The sequence below is a fragment of the Stegostoma tigrinum genome, chromosome 2 (genome assembly GCF_030684315.1).
Source record: "Stegostoma tigrinum isolate sSteTig4 chromosome 2, sSteTig4.hap1, whole genome shotgun sequence".
Taxonomy (NCBI): domain Eukaryota; kingdom Metazoa; phylum Chordata; class Chondrichthyes; order Orectolobiformes; family Stegostomatidae; genus Stegostoma; species Stegostoma tigrinum.
The window spans coordinates 88,410,117-88,429,011 of NC_081355.1; the positions used below are offsets into that span (position 1 = coordinate 88,410,117).

At 41.3% G+C, this 18,895-nt stretch overlaps 2 protein-coding genes across 6 annotated transcripts in view; one reads left to right on the forward strand and one right to left on the reverse strand.

The window, feature by feature from the left end:
• Nucleotides 1–7,551, reverse strand: part of tbrg4 (transforming growth factor beta regulator 4) — a 28,672-nt gene extending 21,121 nt beyond the window's left edge. Inside the window, exon 1 of one of the 3 annotated variants that reach the window (XM_059655275.1) lies at nt 7,335–7,551. The gene's annotated coding sequence lies outside the window, so the exon portion shown is untranslated. Of the gene's footprint in view, nt 1–86; nt 314–391; nt 529–7,334 lie in introns of those variants that run through there. The other 2 variants (XM_048523410.2, XM_059655278.1) reach the window with 2 other exon arrangements.
• mtrr (5-methyltetrahydrofolate-homocysteine methyltransferase reductase) overlaps nt 5,363–18,895 on the forward strand; it is a 72,771-nt gene continuing 59,238 nt past the window's right edge. For 2 of the 3 annotated variants that reach the window (XM_048523381.2, XM_048523398.2), the window contains exons 1-5: nt 5,363–5,425; nt 13,751–13,907; nt 14,856–15,006; nt 15,087–15,204; nt 18,423–18,795. In XM_048523381.2, coding sequence (XP_048379338.1) covers nt 5,415–5,425; nt 13,751–13,907; nt 14,856–15,006; nt 15,087–15,204; nt 18,423–18,795 — 810 coding nt within the window. In that variant the 5' untranslated portion in view covers nt 5,363–5,414. Of the gene's footprint in view, nt 5,426–7,681; nt 7,874–13,750; nt 13,908–14,855; nt 15,007–15,086; nt 15,205–18,422; nt 18,796–18,895 lie in introns of those variants that run through there. The other variant, XM_048523390.2, reaches the window with a different exon arrangement.

The following is an 18,895-nucleotide window of genomic DNA, read 5'->3' on the forward strand; positions in this document are numbered from 1 at the left end:
AGCTCCACACTTTGTTATCACTGACACCAGTGAGGTTAATTTTCTCACATTAACCTGATGTAAAACTTCCAGTAAACACTACTTACTGTGGGGTTAAATCTGACAGACTCAGGCCCTCGATGGCAGACTCAGCTGCTGACTTAAACTACCTGTGCCTCTCCCTTTTAGCCGGGCCAGCCGGAAAGAGGTGGCGGGGGGCGACTCCAGGGAGAGGGTCGGGGCCTGTCCCACACCGAGAGTGACCTCCCCGCGGCCTAACACCGGGCCTCGGCTTCTTATTACCCTCCTGCCCCAGGGAGACTGGACCCTGGGCTTCTCCTCCTCCTCATAATCCACCCCCCCCCTCTAATCTCATCCCCCCCCCTCTAATCTCATCCCCTTTCACACTCACTCCATCATCCTCTTTCTCCTTTCTCTCCCTCTCCACGCCAATGGTACAGGAAGTCCTCTGTGAGTAAACCACAGCGTGGCCGACCGAGCACTTTCCCAGAGTTACTGTAAACTCCCAGTTAATTGACTCTGTGAAGGGCCTCCGTTCCTGGCAGTGACCACACCCTCAGAAATAGTCAGATAGGCTTCCCTTAACATCCACGCCTTTATCATGCTTTTACAGTTTCCCATAAATTTGTATTTGCATTGCAAAATCCATGTCACTTAAATCAAAGTATTGTAACAGTACAGCTGAGTATGGGGTGCACCATAAGGCAATTCAATATTCCTTTATGGAGCTGCAGACCAAGACCGATGTCCTTGCAATGCGTTCTCCTACTTCTGGCGAGGAGTAGCGGGAGAACACAAACTGAACCGCTCAGCAGCTAGCCCTCCTTTCTGCCCTAGCTTAATGTCTTAGATAATGTGCTATAGGAAGGATGTTGTGAAACTTGAAGGGATTCAGAAAAGATTTACAAAGATGTTGTCAAGGTTGGAAGGTTTGAGCTATTGGGAGAGGCTGAATAGGCTGGGGCTATTTTCCCTGGCACGTTGGAGCCTGAGGGCTGACCTTATAGAGGTTTACAAAATCATTAGAGGCATGAATAGGTTAAATAGAGAAGGTCTTTTCCCTGGGGTGGGGGAGTCCAAAACTAGGGGGCATAGGTTTAAGGTGAGAGGGGAAATATTTAAAAGGGACCTGAGGGGCAACATTTTCATGCAGAGGGTGGTGCTTGTATGGAATGTGTTGCCAGAGGAATGAATAGAAGTTGGTACAGCTACAACATTCAAAAAGCATCTGGATGGGTATATTGATATGAAGTGTTTAGAGGGATATGGGCAATATGCTGCCAAATGGGACTAGATTTATTTAGGATATCTGGTCAGCATAGACAGGTTGGACTGTTTCTGTACTGTATATCTCTATGACTATGATGGTGTGTCACTTTCTTGAACTGCTGCAGAATATAGGATTTAGGCACACTCATAGTGCTGTTAGGAAGGGAATTCCAGGATTTTTACCCATCAGTCTATTCTTGATCATCTATAAAGTGATGGAAAGACTCAGCAACAGTGCTCTCAAGCAGTACCTGCTCAGTGATGCCCAGTTTGGGTCTTGCCACAGCTATGCAGCTCCTGGCATCATTACAGCCTTGTTTCAAACACGGTCAAAAGAGCTGAATTCCAGAGGTGAGGTGAGAGTGATTTCCCTTGACATGAAGGGCATCATTTGACCAAGAAGTGCTAGGAATAACTTGAGTCAATGGAAATCAGGGGAAAGAGCCATACTTCATACAAAGGAAGATAACTGTTGGAGGTCAGTCATCTCAGAGCCAGGATATCTTCACAATAGTTCCTCAGGGGAGTGTGCTAGGCCCAACCATCTTCAGTTGCTTCATCAATGACTTTCCCTTCAATAGTAGAAGCAGGGATGTTTATATCAAATTTATCAGCCAGGACCCCCACAATTTCTTCTCTAGCCTCTTGCAGGGTTCTTGGATATATCTGATCAGGATCAGGAGATTTATCCACCTTCATACGTTTTAGTACTTCCAACACCTCCTCTAAAGTAATATGGACTGTCTCCAAGATATTGCCACTAGCTTCCCCAAGTTCACAAGTCTTCATGACTTTCTCCACAGTAAACACAGAGGAGAAATATTCATTAAGGACCTTGCCCATCTTCTGCGGTTCCACTGTCCACTTTGGTCCTTGAGGGGTCCTATTCTCACTCTAGTTATTCTTTTCCCTTTAATATACTTAAATAATCTCTTAGGATTCACCCTAATCTTCTCAGCCAAAGCTATCTTGTGCCCTCTTTTTGCCTTCCCGATTTCCTTCTTCAGTAGACTCCTGTATCCCCCATATATCTCCAGGGATTCCCTTGATCCAAGCTGCCTGTTCCTGAGCCATGTCTCCTTTTTTCTGGTCAAAGCCTCAATATCTCTTGTCACCCAGTGTTGTCTAATACTGCTAACCTTGCCCTTCACCCTCACAGGAACATATAGACCTTAAACTCTAGCTATCACACTTTTAAAGGCCTCCCACTTACAACCACTTAAATAAGCAGTATCACAGACGGTGAGAAAGGTTATCAGAAATTGCAGCAGGATCTTGATCAGCTGGGGAAATGGACCGAGAAATGGCAAATGGTGATAAGTGTGAGTGTGTTGCATTTTGGAAAGTCAAGTCAAGGTAGGAGCTTCATGGTGAATGGTAGGGCCTTAAGGAGTGTAGTGGAACACAGGGACCTTGGAATTCAGGTGCATGGCTCTCTGAAAGTGGAGTTACAGGTAGACAGGGCAGTGAAGAAGGCTTTTGGTACACTAGCCTTCATCAGTCAGGGCACTAAGTACAGAAGTTGGGAAGTTATGTTGTAGTTGTACAGGACACTGGTGAGGCCACACTTGGAGTGCTGTGTGCAGTTTTTTGTCATCTTGCTATAGGCAGAGTGTTATTAAACTAGAAAGAGTGCAGAAGAAATTTACAAGGATGTTGCCAGGACTCAAGGGACTGAGTTATTGGAGAAGTTGTACAAGCAAGGACTTTTATTTAGAACATAGGAGACTGAGGAGGGGATCTTTGATAAGTGTATAAGTTCATAAGAGGCATGGATAAGATGAATGCACGCAGTCTTTTTCCTAAGGTTGAGGAATCTAGGATTAGAGGGCATCAGTTTAAGGTAAGATGGGAAAGAATACATGGGAACCTGAGGGGCAACATTTTTACACTGAAGGTGGTACACATATAGAATGAGCTGCCAGCAGAAGTAGTTGAGGCAGGTACATAAAAAACTTGTTTAAAAGGCATTTGGACAAATACATGGATAGGAAAGGTTCAAGGATATGGGCCAAGTTCAGGGAAATAGGGTTACTGTTGACGGACATTTTGGTCGGCTTGGACCAGTTTGGGCCAAAGGATCTGTCTCTGTGCTGTCGGACTCTATGACTCTATGTTTGCTGACGATTACAAAATGTTCAGCACATTTGTGACTCTTTAGATACTGAAGTAGTCCATGACCAAGGGAAACAAGACCAGGACAATATCCGAATTTGTGCTGACAAATAGCAAGTAACATTTGCACAAGTGCAAGGCAACAACCATCTCTAAAAAGAGAGAATTTAACCATCAGTCCTGGACATTCGATGGTATTACTGTCACCAAATCCCCATTGTCAACATCCTGAGGGTAACCGTAAATATTAGGATGATCACTTGGACAAGTAACTGGTCAGCAACCATAGAATACTGTTAGTTTCTGCCTTCATGAGAGGTGCGTAGTTAATTTCAAAGATAAGTAAGTTTTTTAAATTCATTTATTCACAGGATGAGGGCATCACTGGCGAGGCAACATTTATTGCCCACTCCCATTGCCCAGAGGGCTTTTAAGAATCAACCACATTGCTGTGGATCTGGAGTCACATGTAGGCCAGACCAAGTCAGGATGGCATCAGTGATAATGGGAACTGCAGATGCTGGAGAATCCAAGATAGTAAAACATGAGGCTGGATGAACACAGCAGGCCCAGCAGCATCTCAGGAGCACAAAAGCTGACGTTTCGGGCCTAGACCCTTCATCAGAGAGGGGGATGGGGTGAGGGTTCTGGAATAAATAGGGAGAGAGGGGGAGGCGGACCGAAGATGGAGAGAAAAGAAGATAGGTGGAGAGGAAGAGATTACAAGAGAGTTGCAGTGGGAGAGAGATTCCCTGAGGTTGGTCCGGAGGGAGGAGGGTAACTTCTTCAGGTTAGGCATCTGGAATAAATAGGGAGATTTTATTATCTTGGATTCTCCAGCATCTGCAGTTCCCATTATCACTGATACAATTTTAACCTCACTGCGAAGCCTCTTCCAGGGATGCCTAACCTGAAGAAGTTACCCTCCTCCCTCCGGACCAACCTCAGGGAATCTCTCTCCCACTGCAACTCTCTTGTAATCTCTTCCTCTCCACCTATCTTCTTTTCTCTCTATCTTCGGTCCTCCTCCCCCTCTCTCCCTATTTATTCCAGAACCCTCACCCCATTCCCCTCTCTGATGAAGGGTCTAGGCCCGAAACATCAGTTTTTGTGCTCCTGAGATGCTGCTGGGCCTGCTGTGTTCATCCAGCCTCACATTTTATTATTTTGGATTCTCCAGCATCTGCAGTTCCCATTATCACTGATACAATTTTAACCTCACGCGAAGCCTCTTCCAGGGATGCCTAACCTGAAGAAGTTACCCTCCTCCCTCCGGACCAACCTCAGGGAATCTCTCTCCCACTGCAACTCTCTTGTAATCTCTTCCTCTCCACCTATCTTCTTTTCTCTCCATCTTCAGTCCGCCTCCCCCTCTCTCCCTATTTATTCCAGAACCCTCACCCCATCCCCCTCTCTGATGAAGGGTCTAGGCCTGAAACGTCAGTTTTTGTGCTCCTGAGATGCTGTTGGGCCTGCTGTGTTCATCCAGCCTCACATTTTATTATCCAGGTCAGGATGGCAGTCTCCTTCTCTAAAAGACATCAGTAAACCAGATGGGTTTTTCCCAATAATTGGCAATGGATTCACGGTCATCATTAGACTCATAATTCCAGATATTTATTGAATTCAAATTCCAACATCTGTCATGGCAGGACTTGAAGCTGGGTCCCCGGAACATTACCTGGGTCTCTGGATTAACAGTCCAGCGATAATACCATCACCTCCCTAAAGAGGCACATGTACTTGGAAGGTCATAACAATCAACAACTGTAGTTTAAAGTCACAAACCAAAAATGGACTTTCACCAGTTAGATTAAAAGTAAGTGTATATCTCATTTAAGAAATCAGACATGTGTGTGTCTCTGGTCAGCAATGATAAGTAAAACCACGTCACACATCTATGTGCTGAGGTGATAAAAACATATCTGAAACATTTTAAAAGAACATCACGTTCAAGTTCTCACTTTACCAGATCATGGTTCAGTGTTTACTGGATTTGAATTTTTTATGCAAAAATTGCGTAAAAAGCAATGTTACCAATGTAAGTAGATCATTTTATTTTTAATTTTATTTGCAATTATTAATAAATTAGTGCAGAAAATGAAATCAGTAATATGCATCTATATGCACAATTACCTTATATAAAGGTCCTTACAATGCCACAGCAGTGAAATTAGTAAATTAAACACCATAGAAAGTTATTCATTAATTAAACACCATAGAAGGCTAGGGCAGATACTTAATGGTTAAGGATCATTTCAATCATGAGATTTATATCCTTGCTTTGTCAGTCAACACCTCAGTCCATAAACGGAAAGTTTTAAAGAACTAAATCTGAATTGCTGAATTGTGCTTAGAGGTGATTTACATATCTGTAATGTTTTGTTTTATATCCTTCTTTTGTGTCTCCTGTCTCTTAATTCAATCTCTTTGCTATCTCTCTATGTTTCTATGATGTAAATATTTTAATAGTAATTTCCTATTTCCTTCTTAGTCGTTCCTCTGTTTCTTTGCCTAACCTTTAATTTGTTAAGGAGATAGGTGATTGGTCCCATCATTCACCAAAGTTCAAGGTGCCCTATTACTTCCTTGTATTGCTATCACCTTGACTTTGCCATCGTTAATGCCAAAGAATGAAGGGAAAGACCGAACGAACAGAGCATGCTGTCTCACTGCTGATGAAGTTAGGAGCTGAATGACACTGGCAAAATCCAAATTGAAGTTCTGAAGAAAAGTCATAACTCTTTTTCTCCATCCATAGATGGTGCCCAACCAGCTGATATCCTCCAATACTTTATTTCTATTTAAATTTTCCAGAATTTGCAACACCTTGCTTTTATTGTAGTGCATTTGTGTTCATTTTCCCTGTGTTCTTGAGAGTCAGAGTCTAGACCTATACAGCATGGAAACAGGCCTTTCATCCAAAAGTGGACCATGCTGCCCACTCAGCTAGTTCCAATTGCCAACATTGGTCCATATCCCTCTCAGCCCTTCCCATCCATGTACCTAACCAAATGCTTTTTAAATGTTTCTATTGTACCTGGCTTAACCACTTTCTCTGGCAGCCCATTCTATATACACATCATTCTAAGAGTGAAGAAGTTGCCCCTCAGCTCCTTCTTAAATCTTTCCCCTCTCATCTTAAAGGGGAAACCAAGCGGAGGCTGGGAGACTGCTTTGCAGAACACCTCCGCTCGTTTCGCAATAAACAACTGCACCTCCCAGTCGCGAACCATTTCAACTCCCCCTCCCATTCCTCAGAGGACATGTGCATCCTGGGCCTCCTGCAGTGCCACGATGATGCCACCCGAAGGTTGCAGGAACAGCAACTCATATTCCGCTTGGGAACCCTGCAGCCCAATGGTATCAATGTGGACTTCACAAGCTTCAAATTCTCCCCTCCCGCCACGGCATCCAAAAGCCAGCCCAGCTCGTCCCCGCCTCCCTAACCTGTTATTCCTCTCACCTATCCCCTCCTCCCACCTCAAGCCCCACACCCATTTCCTACCCACTAACTTCATCCCGCCCTCTTGATCAGTCCATCCTCCCCGGACTGACCTATGCCCTCCCTACCACGCCACCTACACTCAACTTTACTGACTCCATCCCTACCTCTTTAGCTTGTCTGTCTCCTCTCCACCTATCTTCCCCTCTATCCATATTCTATCAGCCTCCCCCTCTCTCCCTATTTATTTCAGAACCCCTTTCCCCTCCTGCATTTCTGATGAACGGTCTAGGCCCGAAACGTCAGCTTTTCCACTCCTAACATGCTGCTTGGCCTGCTGTGTTCATCCAGCTCTGCACCTTGTTATCTCAGATTCTCCAGCATCTGCAGTTCCTATTATCTCTTAAACTCTATGCCCTCTTGTTTTTAATTCCCTGTCCCTGAGAATTCACGAAAGAGCAGCGCTTGGAAAACTGTGATTTCAAATAAGCCTGAAGGACTATACCTGGTGTTCAGAAGTTCTGGGTTCAAGTCTCAATTGCCTCAGTGGTGTGTCACAACATGCCTTTCCAGGTTGATTGAAAATAATAAACACTGGCGGCAGAGATGCCTGAAAGTAAAATTCAGTTCAGTACTCTTTATGGATCTCCCTAGTTACACGTGGAATGACGCTGAGGATCTGTCAGATAAGCAGCATGGATTCACTGTCGGCCTCTCCAGGTCATTAGTCCCGCCCATTTCATGTGGGCTGCATTTATTGGATAAACGTTCCCAAAGGCACATGATGATTGGGTAATTGTGCTGTCAATCAGGCGCAGTTGCGTTTTGTTGAGCGCTTGCGCCAATGTTGCCAGTGAGTGGAACATTGAAAGTATCGAGCTGGAGTCGGGCACTAGTCAGAGTCGCGGAGCAGGTGGGATCGGTTCGTACAGTGTATTTCCCTTGGCACGAGGGTATTCATGACCGTGTTGTAATTTGTCCCCATCGGGTATTTCTTACTGCGGCGCTTCGGAAAAGGACACTTATCACCTCCAGTCCTCCTTCGTAAGTAACCCACGTTTTTTTTGTTCTGCTCCGTGGATTGTAGTTCGTGTACCGCCAAAAGAAGGCGCCGGGGCGCCTCATAATTTTACAGCACTTATTCAGAACAAATTATCTAATCATTTAAATCCCACGCACCGCTCTTTCCGTTTGCGTTATCTTCATTATTAAAGTAATAAAGATGCCATGGCGCCCTGGTGCTCTTCAGATCAGAAAGAAATTTAGAGGAATAGTTCCCAATATTTGCTGCTTAGTCTGGGGAAGGGAGCAAAGGCGATTGAAAGCCGAAACAAAAGTTGTAGTTTTCTTTGGAGGTTGTACAATATGTTTAGATGTAATGCTGTTCTTATGGACTAATTTTTTGGGGAGGGTGAATGAAGCATAAATTTATCAGAAGGCACAAACAGGCCATTCAGTGCAAACATATGTGCTCCATTCAAGCCCAATCCCACCTGTCCTCATCTAAATCTATTATTGTAAACTCATATTTCTTTCTCCCTCATGCTTGTCAGGCTACCGCTCACCAATACTATTTGTTTCAGCCACTCTGGTAGCAGGTAACACTTGCAATTTTTTTTGTTTGTTTGGTTTTTAAAAAGAAATTTTCTTCTGATTTCAGTGTAGATTTCTTGGTGACTATCTTCTGTTGATAGCATCTGCTTCTCTTTCTCTGTCCAGTCGATCAAAAGCCCTCCTAATTTTAAAGACCTATTTCAGATCATTACTTAGCTTTTCTCGAGAGAAAAGAGACCAGCCTTACCTGATATACTTATCAGAGCTTTTCTGAGATATGGATGTATGTATGAACTAGGATTGGTTGTAGGGCACTCGGCCCTTTGAGACCCCTCTACTGTTGAGTTGGATTATGGCTGATCTGATTTTAACTTTAACTTGACATTCTTGCCTACTCCTGATAACTTTTCACTGTTTGCATATCTAGAATCTCTGGTCAGGTGGCAGATAAGTATTTTTAAAGCAATCTATTGACATCTTTTACAGTCCACAGCTACCCTCCTCTCTGTCAATCAGGTGCCCAATTTATGTGATCATTCCTCCTACATTTATGACAAAATTGTTAATATTCATGTCAAAGAAAAAAGGAGACTGAGTGCGAAGCCCTGTGGAACCCCACTAGAGTGATCCATAGTGTCACAAAAGTACCCATTAATAATTACCCTTTGTTTCCTGCCACTGAATTTTATTTTATCCAGCTTGCTATGTTCACTTGGTTCCCATTGGATATTTCTTTTAAACCAGTATGTCATGTGGATCTATATTTAAATTCCCCTTGTTACTTTCTCAAATAATTCCATCACAATAATCAGACAAAATCTTCATGATTTCCCACCAACAAATCTGTGCTGACCTCCATTGGGAACACGTTTGCTCTGAACCACTGAAATCTCTTCTCCTACGCCCCCTCCATGTTTTCTGCTGCTCTGATACTGATTCACTTTCAAATTGTTTTTGATTCCAATCCATTCTGCTAAATCACTCCTTAGACGTGTAAAACTAGCCTTGCCAATGTTTAAGAATTCTTCTAACTTAGATTAGATTCCCTACAACGTGGGAACAGGCCCTTCGGCCCAACAAGTCCACACCGCCCCATTCAGCATCCCACCCAGACCCATCCCCCTGTGACCCACACACCCCTGAACACTACGGGCAATTTAGCATGGCCAATCCATCTAGCCTGCACATCTTTGGACTGTGGGAGGAAACCAGAGCACCCGGAGGAATTCCATGCAGACACGGGGAGAATGTGCAAACTCCACACAGACAGTCGCCCGAGGCTGGAATCGAACCTGGGTCCCTGGCGCTGTGAGGTTGCAGTGCTAACCACTGAGCCACCATGCCACCCATCTGTTCTTTTCTAACTTGCGTTTTTTTTATCATTTCCCACAATTATGATAAAACTAACTAAACGTTGGGTACTGCTTCCAAAATGTTCTTCTGCAGCCACCAGTTTCACCTGTTCAACTTAATTTCTTAAAACTTACCCCAGAGCTGTAACCTGTGGTTGGACTTATCGCATATTTGCCAAGATATCTTTCCTGAAAGCACCTCGATAACTCTGCTTCCTCAATTCCTGTCACACAAACTACTGCAACATAATATTGGGATCATTGATTAACTTTATGAGCAAATGTTATGCACTAAAAAAGAGCTGCTGGGCTGTTAAGTGGCCTTGACAGTAGGTATTTATGTAATATAAATGCACCTTAGGAGTAATTGGAACTTGAATCCAGGCTGCCTGGCTTGTGGTAGGAGTACAATTGCTATACCACAGGAGAACTTCTTTTCAATATATGTAGTTATGATGTTCTACAATTGTCATTTATAATTTTGTCAGAAGTCATACAATGCCAGGTTACAGTCCAACAGGTTTATTTGAAATCACAAGCAAAGACTGTATCTGATGAAGGAGCCGCGCTCTGAGAGCTTGTGATTTCAGATAAACCTATTGGCCTATAAATCTGGTGTCGTGTAGACAAGGTCAAAAGTCACTCCAATTCAACACTGGCACCCCACATCACATTGAAAATATCTTGTCAAACTGAATAAATGTATCATTGCTAACTTAGCTGTCAGTTGTTTGTTTTTAATGCACAATCATAAAAATTCAAAACAACTCTGAAGCAGTAATATTGATATTAAATAGGACTGAAGTATTCCTTTACGATTCCTTTCCATTGCATGCATCAGGAGCAAATCTTTGCTACTGTACTGTATCTGTAGCTATTTAAAATCAGGGCAAAGAACAGCTGTACATTGCTTCTGACTTGCAATTTGACCCAGGTTTCCCAATGCTACTGTTACAGTAACAGATATCATTGGCCCTGTCACGGCTGTTTCTTCCAAGTTGTGTGGAGATCCGATTATGAATTGACCTTTGTTAATACAAAGTTTGAATTTTGATGTAAAAATATGTTTTGTTGAAGTTTTTGTTTTGCACTCATCAGAGCCATTCAGAAGAAATACTAGAGGAGAAACATCATTTATACTGTTTGAGGGGACTGTGTTGATTTGTAAGTGGGCTCTGGTCGTTAGAGGTATTACCATGGTGGAAATGATGTGGTTAGAGCATTGTCTGGTTCATTTCTCTAGACAATGTTATTACCTGCTTTGTTGAGTTGAGGCTGACTCATTTCATCTACATATTATTTCTGTCTGCAAAGAACAGGACCCTGTGTATTAATGTGTGTAGTTTTCAGTAACTAAATGTGCCATATTGCACGCACAGCCTTATATTGATTGTCTCAAATTCTTTGTGCAACATTAGCCAAATAATCTTTTCTAGTCTAGACTGCCCTGGTGTAGTATTGCTATGCAAATGTCCATGGCTTCCGTGAGTGATACATTGGTGAATAGCCTAACAATGTCAAATGAATGCATGGACGCTGCACTGATGTTTGATATGCAAGTTCTGCATGGTTTGTGCAGAAGTGAAGGATTTTATTGCTGTGTATGCTGAAACCTTGCTCAAAACTGGTTTTAGCAATAACTTAAACATTTCTCCAGTTCATATTTTGCAGGACCAGTCAGAGATAAACATAAAGGGGAGTCATTTTTGTGTGTCTTGGGTGTCCCATACTTGTGTGGATGCATAAACCATGAAAAAAAATCCTGTTACATGCATCACTAGCCCGCTCAGTGCCCAGGTAGTGATGTTTCTTGCTTTCTTTTCTGTTTCAAGTGAAGCTGTCTGATTATCCTGAGTGGCTGTTCTGATGGAAACAGACATGGATCTATTGTTTTAGGAATAGCATGCATTTTGGCCATATGTTTGCTACTGTTTTGATCAGTCTTCATTGAACATATAAACTACGCAAGTTGTGCAGTTGAGCTCATTTTGAATGACACCATATTTGCCCAAATAGATGGTATTTCCATAGAATTTCTGCCAGGCCCAGTGCACTCCAACATCTTTTGTTGGGTTCCATTATGGAATGACATTAAACCTCCCAGCCTTGCACGTTTCTATGTCTTCACCATCTGTGGGATAATGGCCACATTGGTCTGGTTCATGGAAAATTCATGAATGAGTTTTAGGTGCCACTTTTGATCCTAAAATGAAAAGTGCTATGTTTACCTCCCATTTACCCTGGAGCGTAAGGTACCCTGAAGTTTGAGTAACAAGTTATGCTAATTGTTTCAAGCTGCTTCTATATATGAGTAACAAGGGTGGTGTCTGCCACTTACAGGATGCTGCTGTCAGGCCATAAAGATGTACTGCCTATCACGCAAAACGGTTGTTCATGAATTTTATTCCCAGTGTGATGTCCGGTATGTAGGTTATGTGTCTCAAGCACTAGATGATCTTGCAGCATTTCCCTTCAGCTGTTTGCACTAAGCAGACTTTGATATGATACCCAACAAGTCTGGACTTGCAAAACTCTCAACAATGCGCAATGTAAGAAGGGATTCCAAAATGGGACAACATTTGCTGGATAATCCTGAGTGTGATAATTTTTATTGAAAATCAATTCATTTGGCTTGTAGTGTGGCGCCCTTGAGTACCAGAAGTTATGCGTGAATATGCAAGGCTCCTTATTGCAGACAGAAGGAACGCAAATGTACACTGTAATAAAGTGTGAAGCTGGATGAACACAGCAGGCCAAGCAGCATCTCAGGAGCACAAAAGCTGAGATGCTGTTTGTCTGCTGTGTTCATCCAGCTTCACACTTTATTATCTTTGGATTCTCCAGCATCTGCAGTTCCCATTATCTCTGATGCAAATGTATGCTGTGCTTGTTTTGACTCAAAATAGGTGACCCATTCTCTGTTTCATTGGTCCAGGCATTGGCAATCAAACTTGATTTCACAGGACAATCAGTCAGCATTCTGCCATCACGTTATTTTCATTTTTTCACTGGTATTTCTTTCAAGTTGTCCTAGTAATTGCAAGATGAAAAGCTTTTCTTTTTCTAGCTGTAGAGGGGATTGTTTGCCATAATCTTAAAAGCAATAGCAAGTCTTATACGGGATGTTAGCCCTTGTTTGATTGAAGGCATTCTTACCTCTGAAACAGAAGGCTTTGCGGTTATGTCCTAGTTTGGAGGGTTAAGGAAGCAAATGAGACTGACGCTTCAGGTGCAAAAGTAAGGCAGTTATAGTATTTATTGGTGGTAGCATTTTTCAAATTACATAATTAAATAGAGGTCTCGTCTGTGCTCCAAGGTCGGAATAAAATATACTACAGCACTAATTTTAAAGAAAAACAGTGGAGATATCCCAGTGCTGTGATCAATATTTTATTCCTCAAACAACCACTTGCATTACTGTCTCTCTTTTTTATTAAAACCATAGTAAGACAGCCCAAAATACTTCTCAGAAGCATAACCAAAAAGATATAACACTAAGCCACAAAGAGATATTGTGGGACAGGTGACTAGAAGTTTAGTGAAAGAGGCAGATTTCACATAGTGTCTTAACAAAAGAACAGGGGAGATTTTGAGGGAAGTGTCCAGGTTACTGAACACAGAGCTGTCAATCATAGGCCAGTAGAAATCAGGGTAACTCGGGCCAGAATAGGACAAGTACAGAGATTTCAGAAGGTTGCTGCGTTGAAGTTAAGTTACACAGTTGGATGAGGGAGGACCTGGAGGAATTTCAGTACTGCTGAGAATTTTAAGATTGCCAAAATGGGAGCCGACAGCTCAATGACTTTTTAAGGCAAATTATCAGCATTGCTGTTTGTAGGACCTGTGAAAATTGGCTGCCTCACCAACTGGAATTAAAAACATGTTTATCTAAGTGTGGTGCTTGGGGATATCCTGAGGTCATGAAAGGCACTATATAAATGCAAATTATATATCCAGCTCGCCTTGTCAATTGCCATTACGTATGGTAACTAACCAATCCTTTTGATTTGTGCAGCTGGTGCAGTGTCATGCCTTTAGAGATCAAACATCGAATTTTGTTGCTTTATGCCTCACAAAATGGACAAGCGAAAGCGATTGCTGAGGATATTGCTGAAGCAGCAGATGGAAAAGGATTTATAGCTGACCTATATTGTGTAAGCCAAATGGAAGAGGTAACTGAGGGAAAATTATCCTTTCTTTTTATATATAGCAGACAATGCATGTGATTGAAAAGAGTAGACTGAATTCAGTTTGGGTGTCAATTTTAATAAGCCTTATAGACAGTCTTGCTCAGCGAAACCCAGAATGTTTTCTCACTCAGTTCTGTGTAGCTTGCCTCATTGGCTTTGCACCACACTTCTATGAAGTCCTGCTCATTCTATCTTTCCTCTTGTCGGTCGAGGAAGTACTTTTCATCTGTGTGACCTGCTGGGAATCCCAGCCCCATTTTTACAGATGCATTTGTGCACCAGGTTGAGTGCTGACAGTGTGCCCCTACCAAGCTCTGATTCTTTGACCCAAAGCCCCTCTGTGTGGCTATCTGATGTGTAAGTGAATGTTTAAAACATGGTGTAAATTTAAAACAAAACTCATGGTCATTCATTATTGGTACAATGCTTTCACAAGACCATGAAAGAGTGTTTTATTTCAGAATCACAGAACCACAAAAATAGGTACAGGAACAGACCATTTGCCCTTGAGTGTGTTCTGTCATTCCACATGATTTGCTGCTGATCATCTAACTTAGTACCCTGTTCCCGCTTTCTCGACATTCCCTCAATCTGTTTTTTTTGGGGTTAAGGGATCAAACTCCTTGAAAACAGTGTTTTGACCTCAATTGCTTTCTGTGGCAAAGAAATTCTGCAGGCTTGCCACTCTGAGTGAAGAAATTTCTCCTTGTCACAGTTCTAAATTTGCAGTCCAGTGTCCTTAGACTCTGAGCCCTGGTTCTGGTCACTGTGGTCATTGGAAACATCCTACAGGTATCTGGTACATGTCACGTGGGGGGCCACTGGATAACAGGTTTCACTGAGTTAATTTGCTTCATTGCTGAATCTTATTGAAAAGCTGACGTTGTTAATATTTGAAGATGTTCGTTTTCTCTTGATGTATTTCTTCAGTTCAACCTGGAGAAGGAACATGCTCCAGTTGTTATAATCACCTCTACTACTGGTTTTGGAGAAGTACCAGACACAGCAAGGAAATTTGCACGAGAGCTTAAGAGTGATTTGCCAGCTGACTTCTATTCACACGTAAAATATGCAGTATTAGGTAATAAACTATCATCTGGATTTTACAGATAATGTTAGCCAACAATTTATTGTTTTCTGACATTGATTTATTTTCCCTAGCTCTTGGAGATTCCAACTACAGTTGTTTTGCCAATGGTGGAAAGATAATTGATAAATGCCTTCAGCAGCTTGGTGCACAACATTTCTATGCAACTGGATATGCAGATGATGCTGTTGGGTAAGACCAGTGATGAGATCTTCTTCCAACTGATTTTTTTTAAAAAATCTGTCCTGTATATTTAAAGATATAGTATATTATTTCAGTGTTACTGCATCATACGTAGAATTTTGGAGAAAATAATTAGTGAATGAACAGAAGCCATTGAAAACAATGTAAAGCAAATTATTCCTTTTTCTGAGCTTCTGAAAGGTGTTATTTTAAGATCCTCATTTGCTTTCATTAGTTAGGCTTGGCAGCGTAAATTTTTTTCGGGAAGTTGTTATGAGTTTGATTTTTGTTTTTTAAGTTGCTGTGAAGGTTTTCCCCAAAGTAGCAGAATCAGGGGAAATCGTTTCGGAGCAGCTCTTGTCTGGCGACTTACTACTGACTGCTTGCAGTGGAGCAGGCCTAGAAGCAGTTTGCTTAGCAGTGCAAAACATGTGAATTGTGAGAAATAAAGAAGAAAGGAGCATTAAGGTTTGGATTGGATGCTGTTAGTTTTGGAAATTTTATAGACCTGCTATTTTGCCTTCATGATTAGAGTAGAAAATGCCACCAGTGATCCAGACAGTTCCTTTTCTTGCAGCTGACCTTATGCATAGGTCGGTACAAAGTAGAATCACATATCTTTGTTGCTCCATGTGCAACATCCACAATAAACAGACTTATCTCTGAGATTTACTTCTCTTTAGGATTGACCCTGGTGGTGATGGTTAACTTTCCTCTTCATTTGAATATAGGAGAGTCCTATTTTACCGCTGTCTAAATAACATTCCTCTTTTTTTTTTGCTCTCTCCTCCCACATTTCTAGTCTTCCTTCAGTCACATTTCAGCAAGTTTAGATTGGATACGTTAACAAGCAATGAAACCTTGTTTCCTTTTGTAGATGTTATTCACTGACAATGTTTCCTCCTCTGTGCCAAGAACCTCCTCATCACTGTTGTGTTTTCTTTAACTGACCTGTACCGTCCTTCTCCAGAGTCACATTTCACAATTATCTAGTCTTTGGATGTCCCTTATTGGTCCTGTGCAAAAAGTCACTTCAGATTTATAGTCTTAATTTAGACTGGCATTTGTTTGAAAATAATACAATATATATTTATGTAAATGTTTATATATGTGGGCTGGCAGATTGTGATAGTGTCATGATCAGCAACAATACTTTCAAATATTGTTTTTGACAAATTAAATGCAATGTATTAGCCTATAATAGCATTACTTAACACGTTGCCCTTACGAATTTGAATGCAATTTTAGGATTTACCGTACGTAATCTCCTGTCATTCACTGTTGCGTCACTGTTGTGCTACGGGCCCCTCCCTGACCCTGCCTCAAAGCTGGCAGTCAATGAAATGAGTTGATGTGGCAAAAATGTGTTCTCCTGTCCCGTTGTCATTTCATTGCTAGAAATTTGATTGTACTAAGCCTCCTCCGAGAGGTGTAACTGGACTTTTAATGGCAACTACTGCCGAGGAACCATCTGCCATGACAGAAAACATGTTTTTGTGTGTCTCTCAGGAGTTCTTCCCAAGTTCTTTCTAAAACTAGACTATTTTTCTTCCAGCTTCTACCTTCACCCCATTGTATATCTCCTAGTTTTTATTTTGCGGTTGTATACTAAGGGGAGATGATGGTGTAGTAGCATTGTCAAAGGGCTAGCGTTCCAGAACCCCAGTCTAATGGTTTTGAGACATAATTTCAGATCCTACTGTGGTGAATGTAATGTGGAAATAATAAAAATCTGAAAAAGAAAGCTGTAGCCGAGTTGGTGACCATGCAACCACTGGTTGTCATAAAAATGCATCTGATTCACTTACGTCCTATTTTATTTTCGATAAATAAGTCTCACCTATTCTGGCCATAAATAAAGTCTAACTGTCATAGCGATTGTTGCTGTAAAGTTTAAAGTGATTTGATATTAGTGCTTCTCATTTCCTTGTTAGTTTGCTGTAATGTTTTTTTAACATGACTCCTTGTGCAGATCTATGTGTTTATCTTGCAAATCTTTGATGGAAATGCGACTCAAAAAGCATCAGAACTTACAAATTAGAAAGCATAAATAAATAGACATGTACTAGGGAAGACAGTAATGTATATCCTTGTGCTTTACAAGAGCTGTTGTAAAGTTGATGCAAAAAAATTCAGTTGTTTTATTTTTAATTTTAGTATTGGTGCAATGCATTATATAAAGCCAGGTATGAAATTCAGTTTTGAATTTGGTCATGTACTAGAAATTGTTGGTCCAGCTCTTAGATGTCTGCCCCAAGAAGTTCCAGATGTATTGAGGGTTATCAGACCACTTTGATCATATATTTCACAAGACAACAGGGGATCCAGGCCCTCAGTTTACTATGTGGTGCATCCTAACACGCAATCGGTTTTCAAGTTTATCTTTTTTTAAAAAATCTCTAAAATGAGCTTTAATTTGTATCATGGGACATCACTGTTAATTTAGTCAAGGGATCATCTGATTTGATCTTGTGTTTATGATGCACAAACTAATCTTAATTCTAACCCTATTGCCTACACAGTCTTTCAAACAAAAACTCTAATTACTCTTCGTTACTGTTGTGGAGAAGTTATGGTAACAAAAATGTGTTAACTTTTTTTTTCTGTTCGTAATTGATCTTGTAAAAGCCACTGCTGTGGTAAATTGCTTTACATTTGCTCACGAACTTACGAGAATGAAAATTATGCACAAAATATCTATGACGTTCTGATCATTGTAGTTGGCAAACTCCATTCTTGTATAGACATTTCAAACGTTTGCTGCTGATCAGTAAGCTTCCTTGCTGGCAGCAAAGGTATGTAACATGACCTTTTGTATAGGGTGGGATGGAAGAGTGGAAAGTAATGTTACATGGAAAATGTATATCAAATGTACATTTCTGCATCAGCAACAGTCTTTAAATTGGAATCTGTGTTAACAGAACAAAATGATTAATAAAAACAAACTGCATGAGTTTAATTTTGTGGAATTATGTTTTCCATTTGGTTGCGTATATTATAAATATTTTCTACTGTGTGCTGTCCTGTGTTATGATGTAAACCCACTTAAGCTGATGGTTTTATAATCTTGTTGGAGCAGCTCATTCCTAATCTGACCTTAATTATACTAACTCTTTCTAAAAAGGAAATTTTGTTATTGCCCTTCCTCTGTCGTTTTTGAGCCTTTAATAGTTTTGGACATTTAATAATAACAGTAATATTCATTTTCAATTTCTGTTTGGTTTTAGGTTGGAATTAGTGGTTGAACCTTGGATTGAAGGTCTTTGGGATGCATTGAAGGAATTGTGCCAGAAGCAAAACGCGGAGATTTACAGTGATGCAGAAAAAATACTGGATATGAATCATGCTTCAACAACTAACAAGAGTTTTGAGCTGCCAGATATTGAATTGAGGTTAGAAGCAAATGTACCACCAACTTCTAAAGATTCATTTAATTCATCTGAGGGTGTTGAACCGAATCCTATTGTAGCAGGGCTTCAGGAATGTCGTCTAGTGCCAACCTGGGTAAAATCGGAAAAGCCCTTGTCAGAAACTGCTCTGAATATCCCTTCACTGCCTGTGGAGTATCTAAATGTGGAGTTTCAGAAAAGCACAGTGCAGGTAAGGCCATCTATCTAATAAGCACTCTCCTGTCAAATTGGTGGCATCATTTACGTGCATTAATATATTGAAAATGTACAGTTGAATGATGACTGTCTTA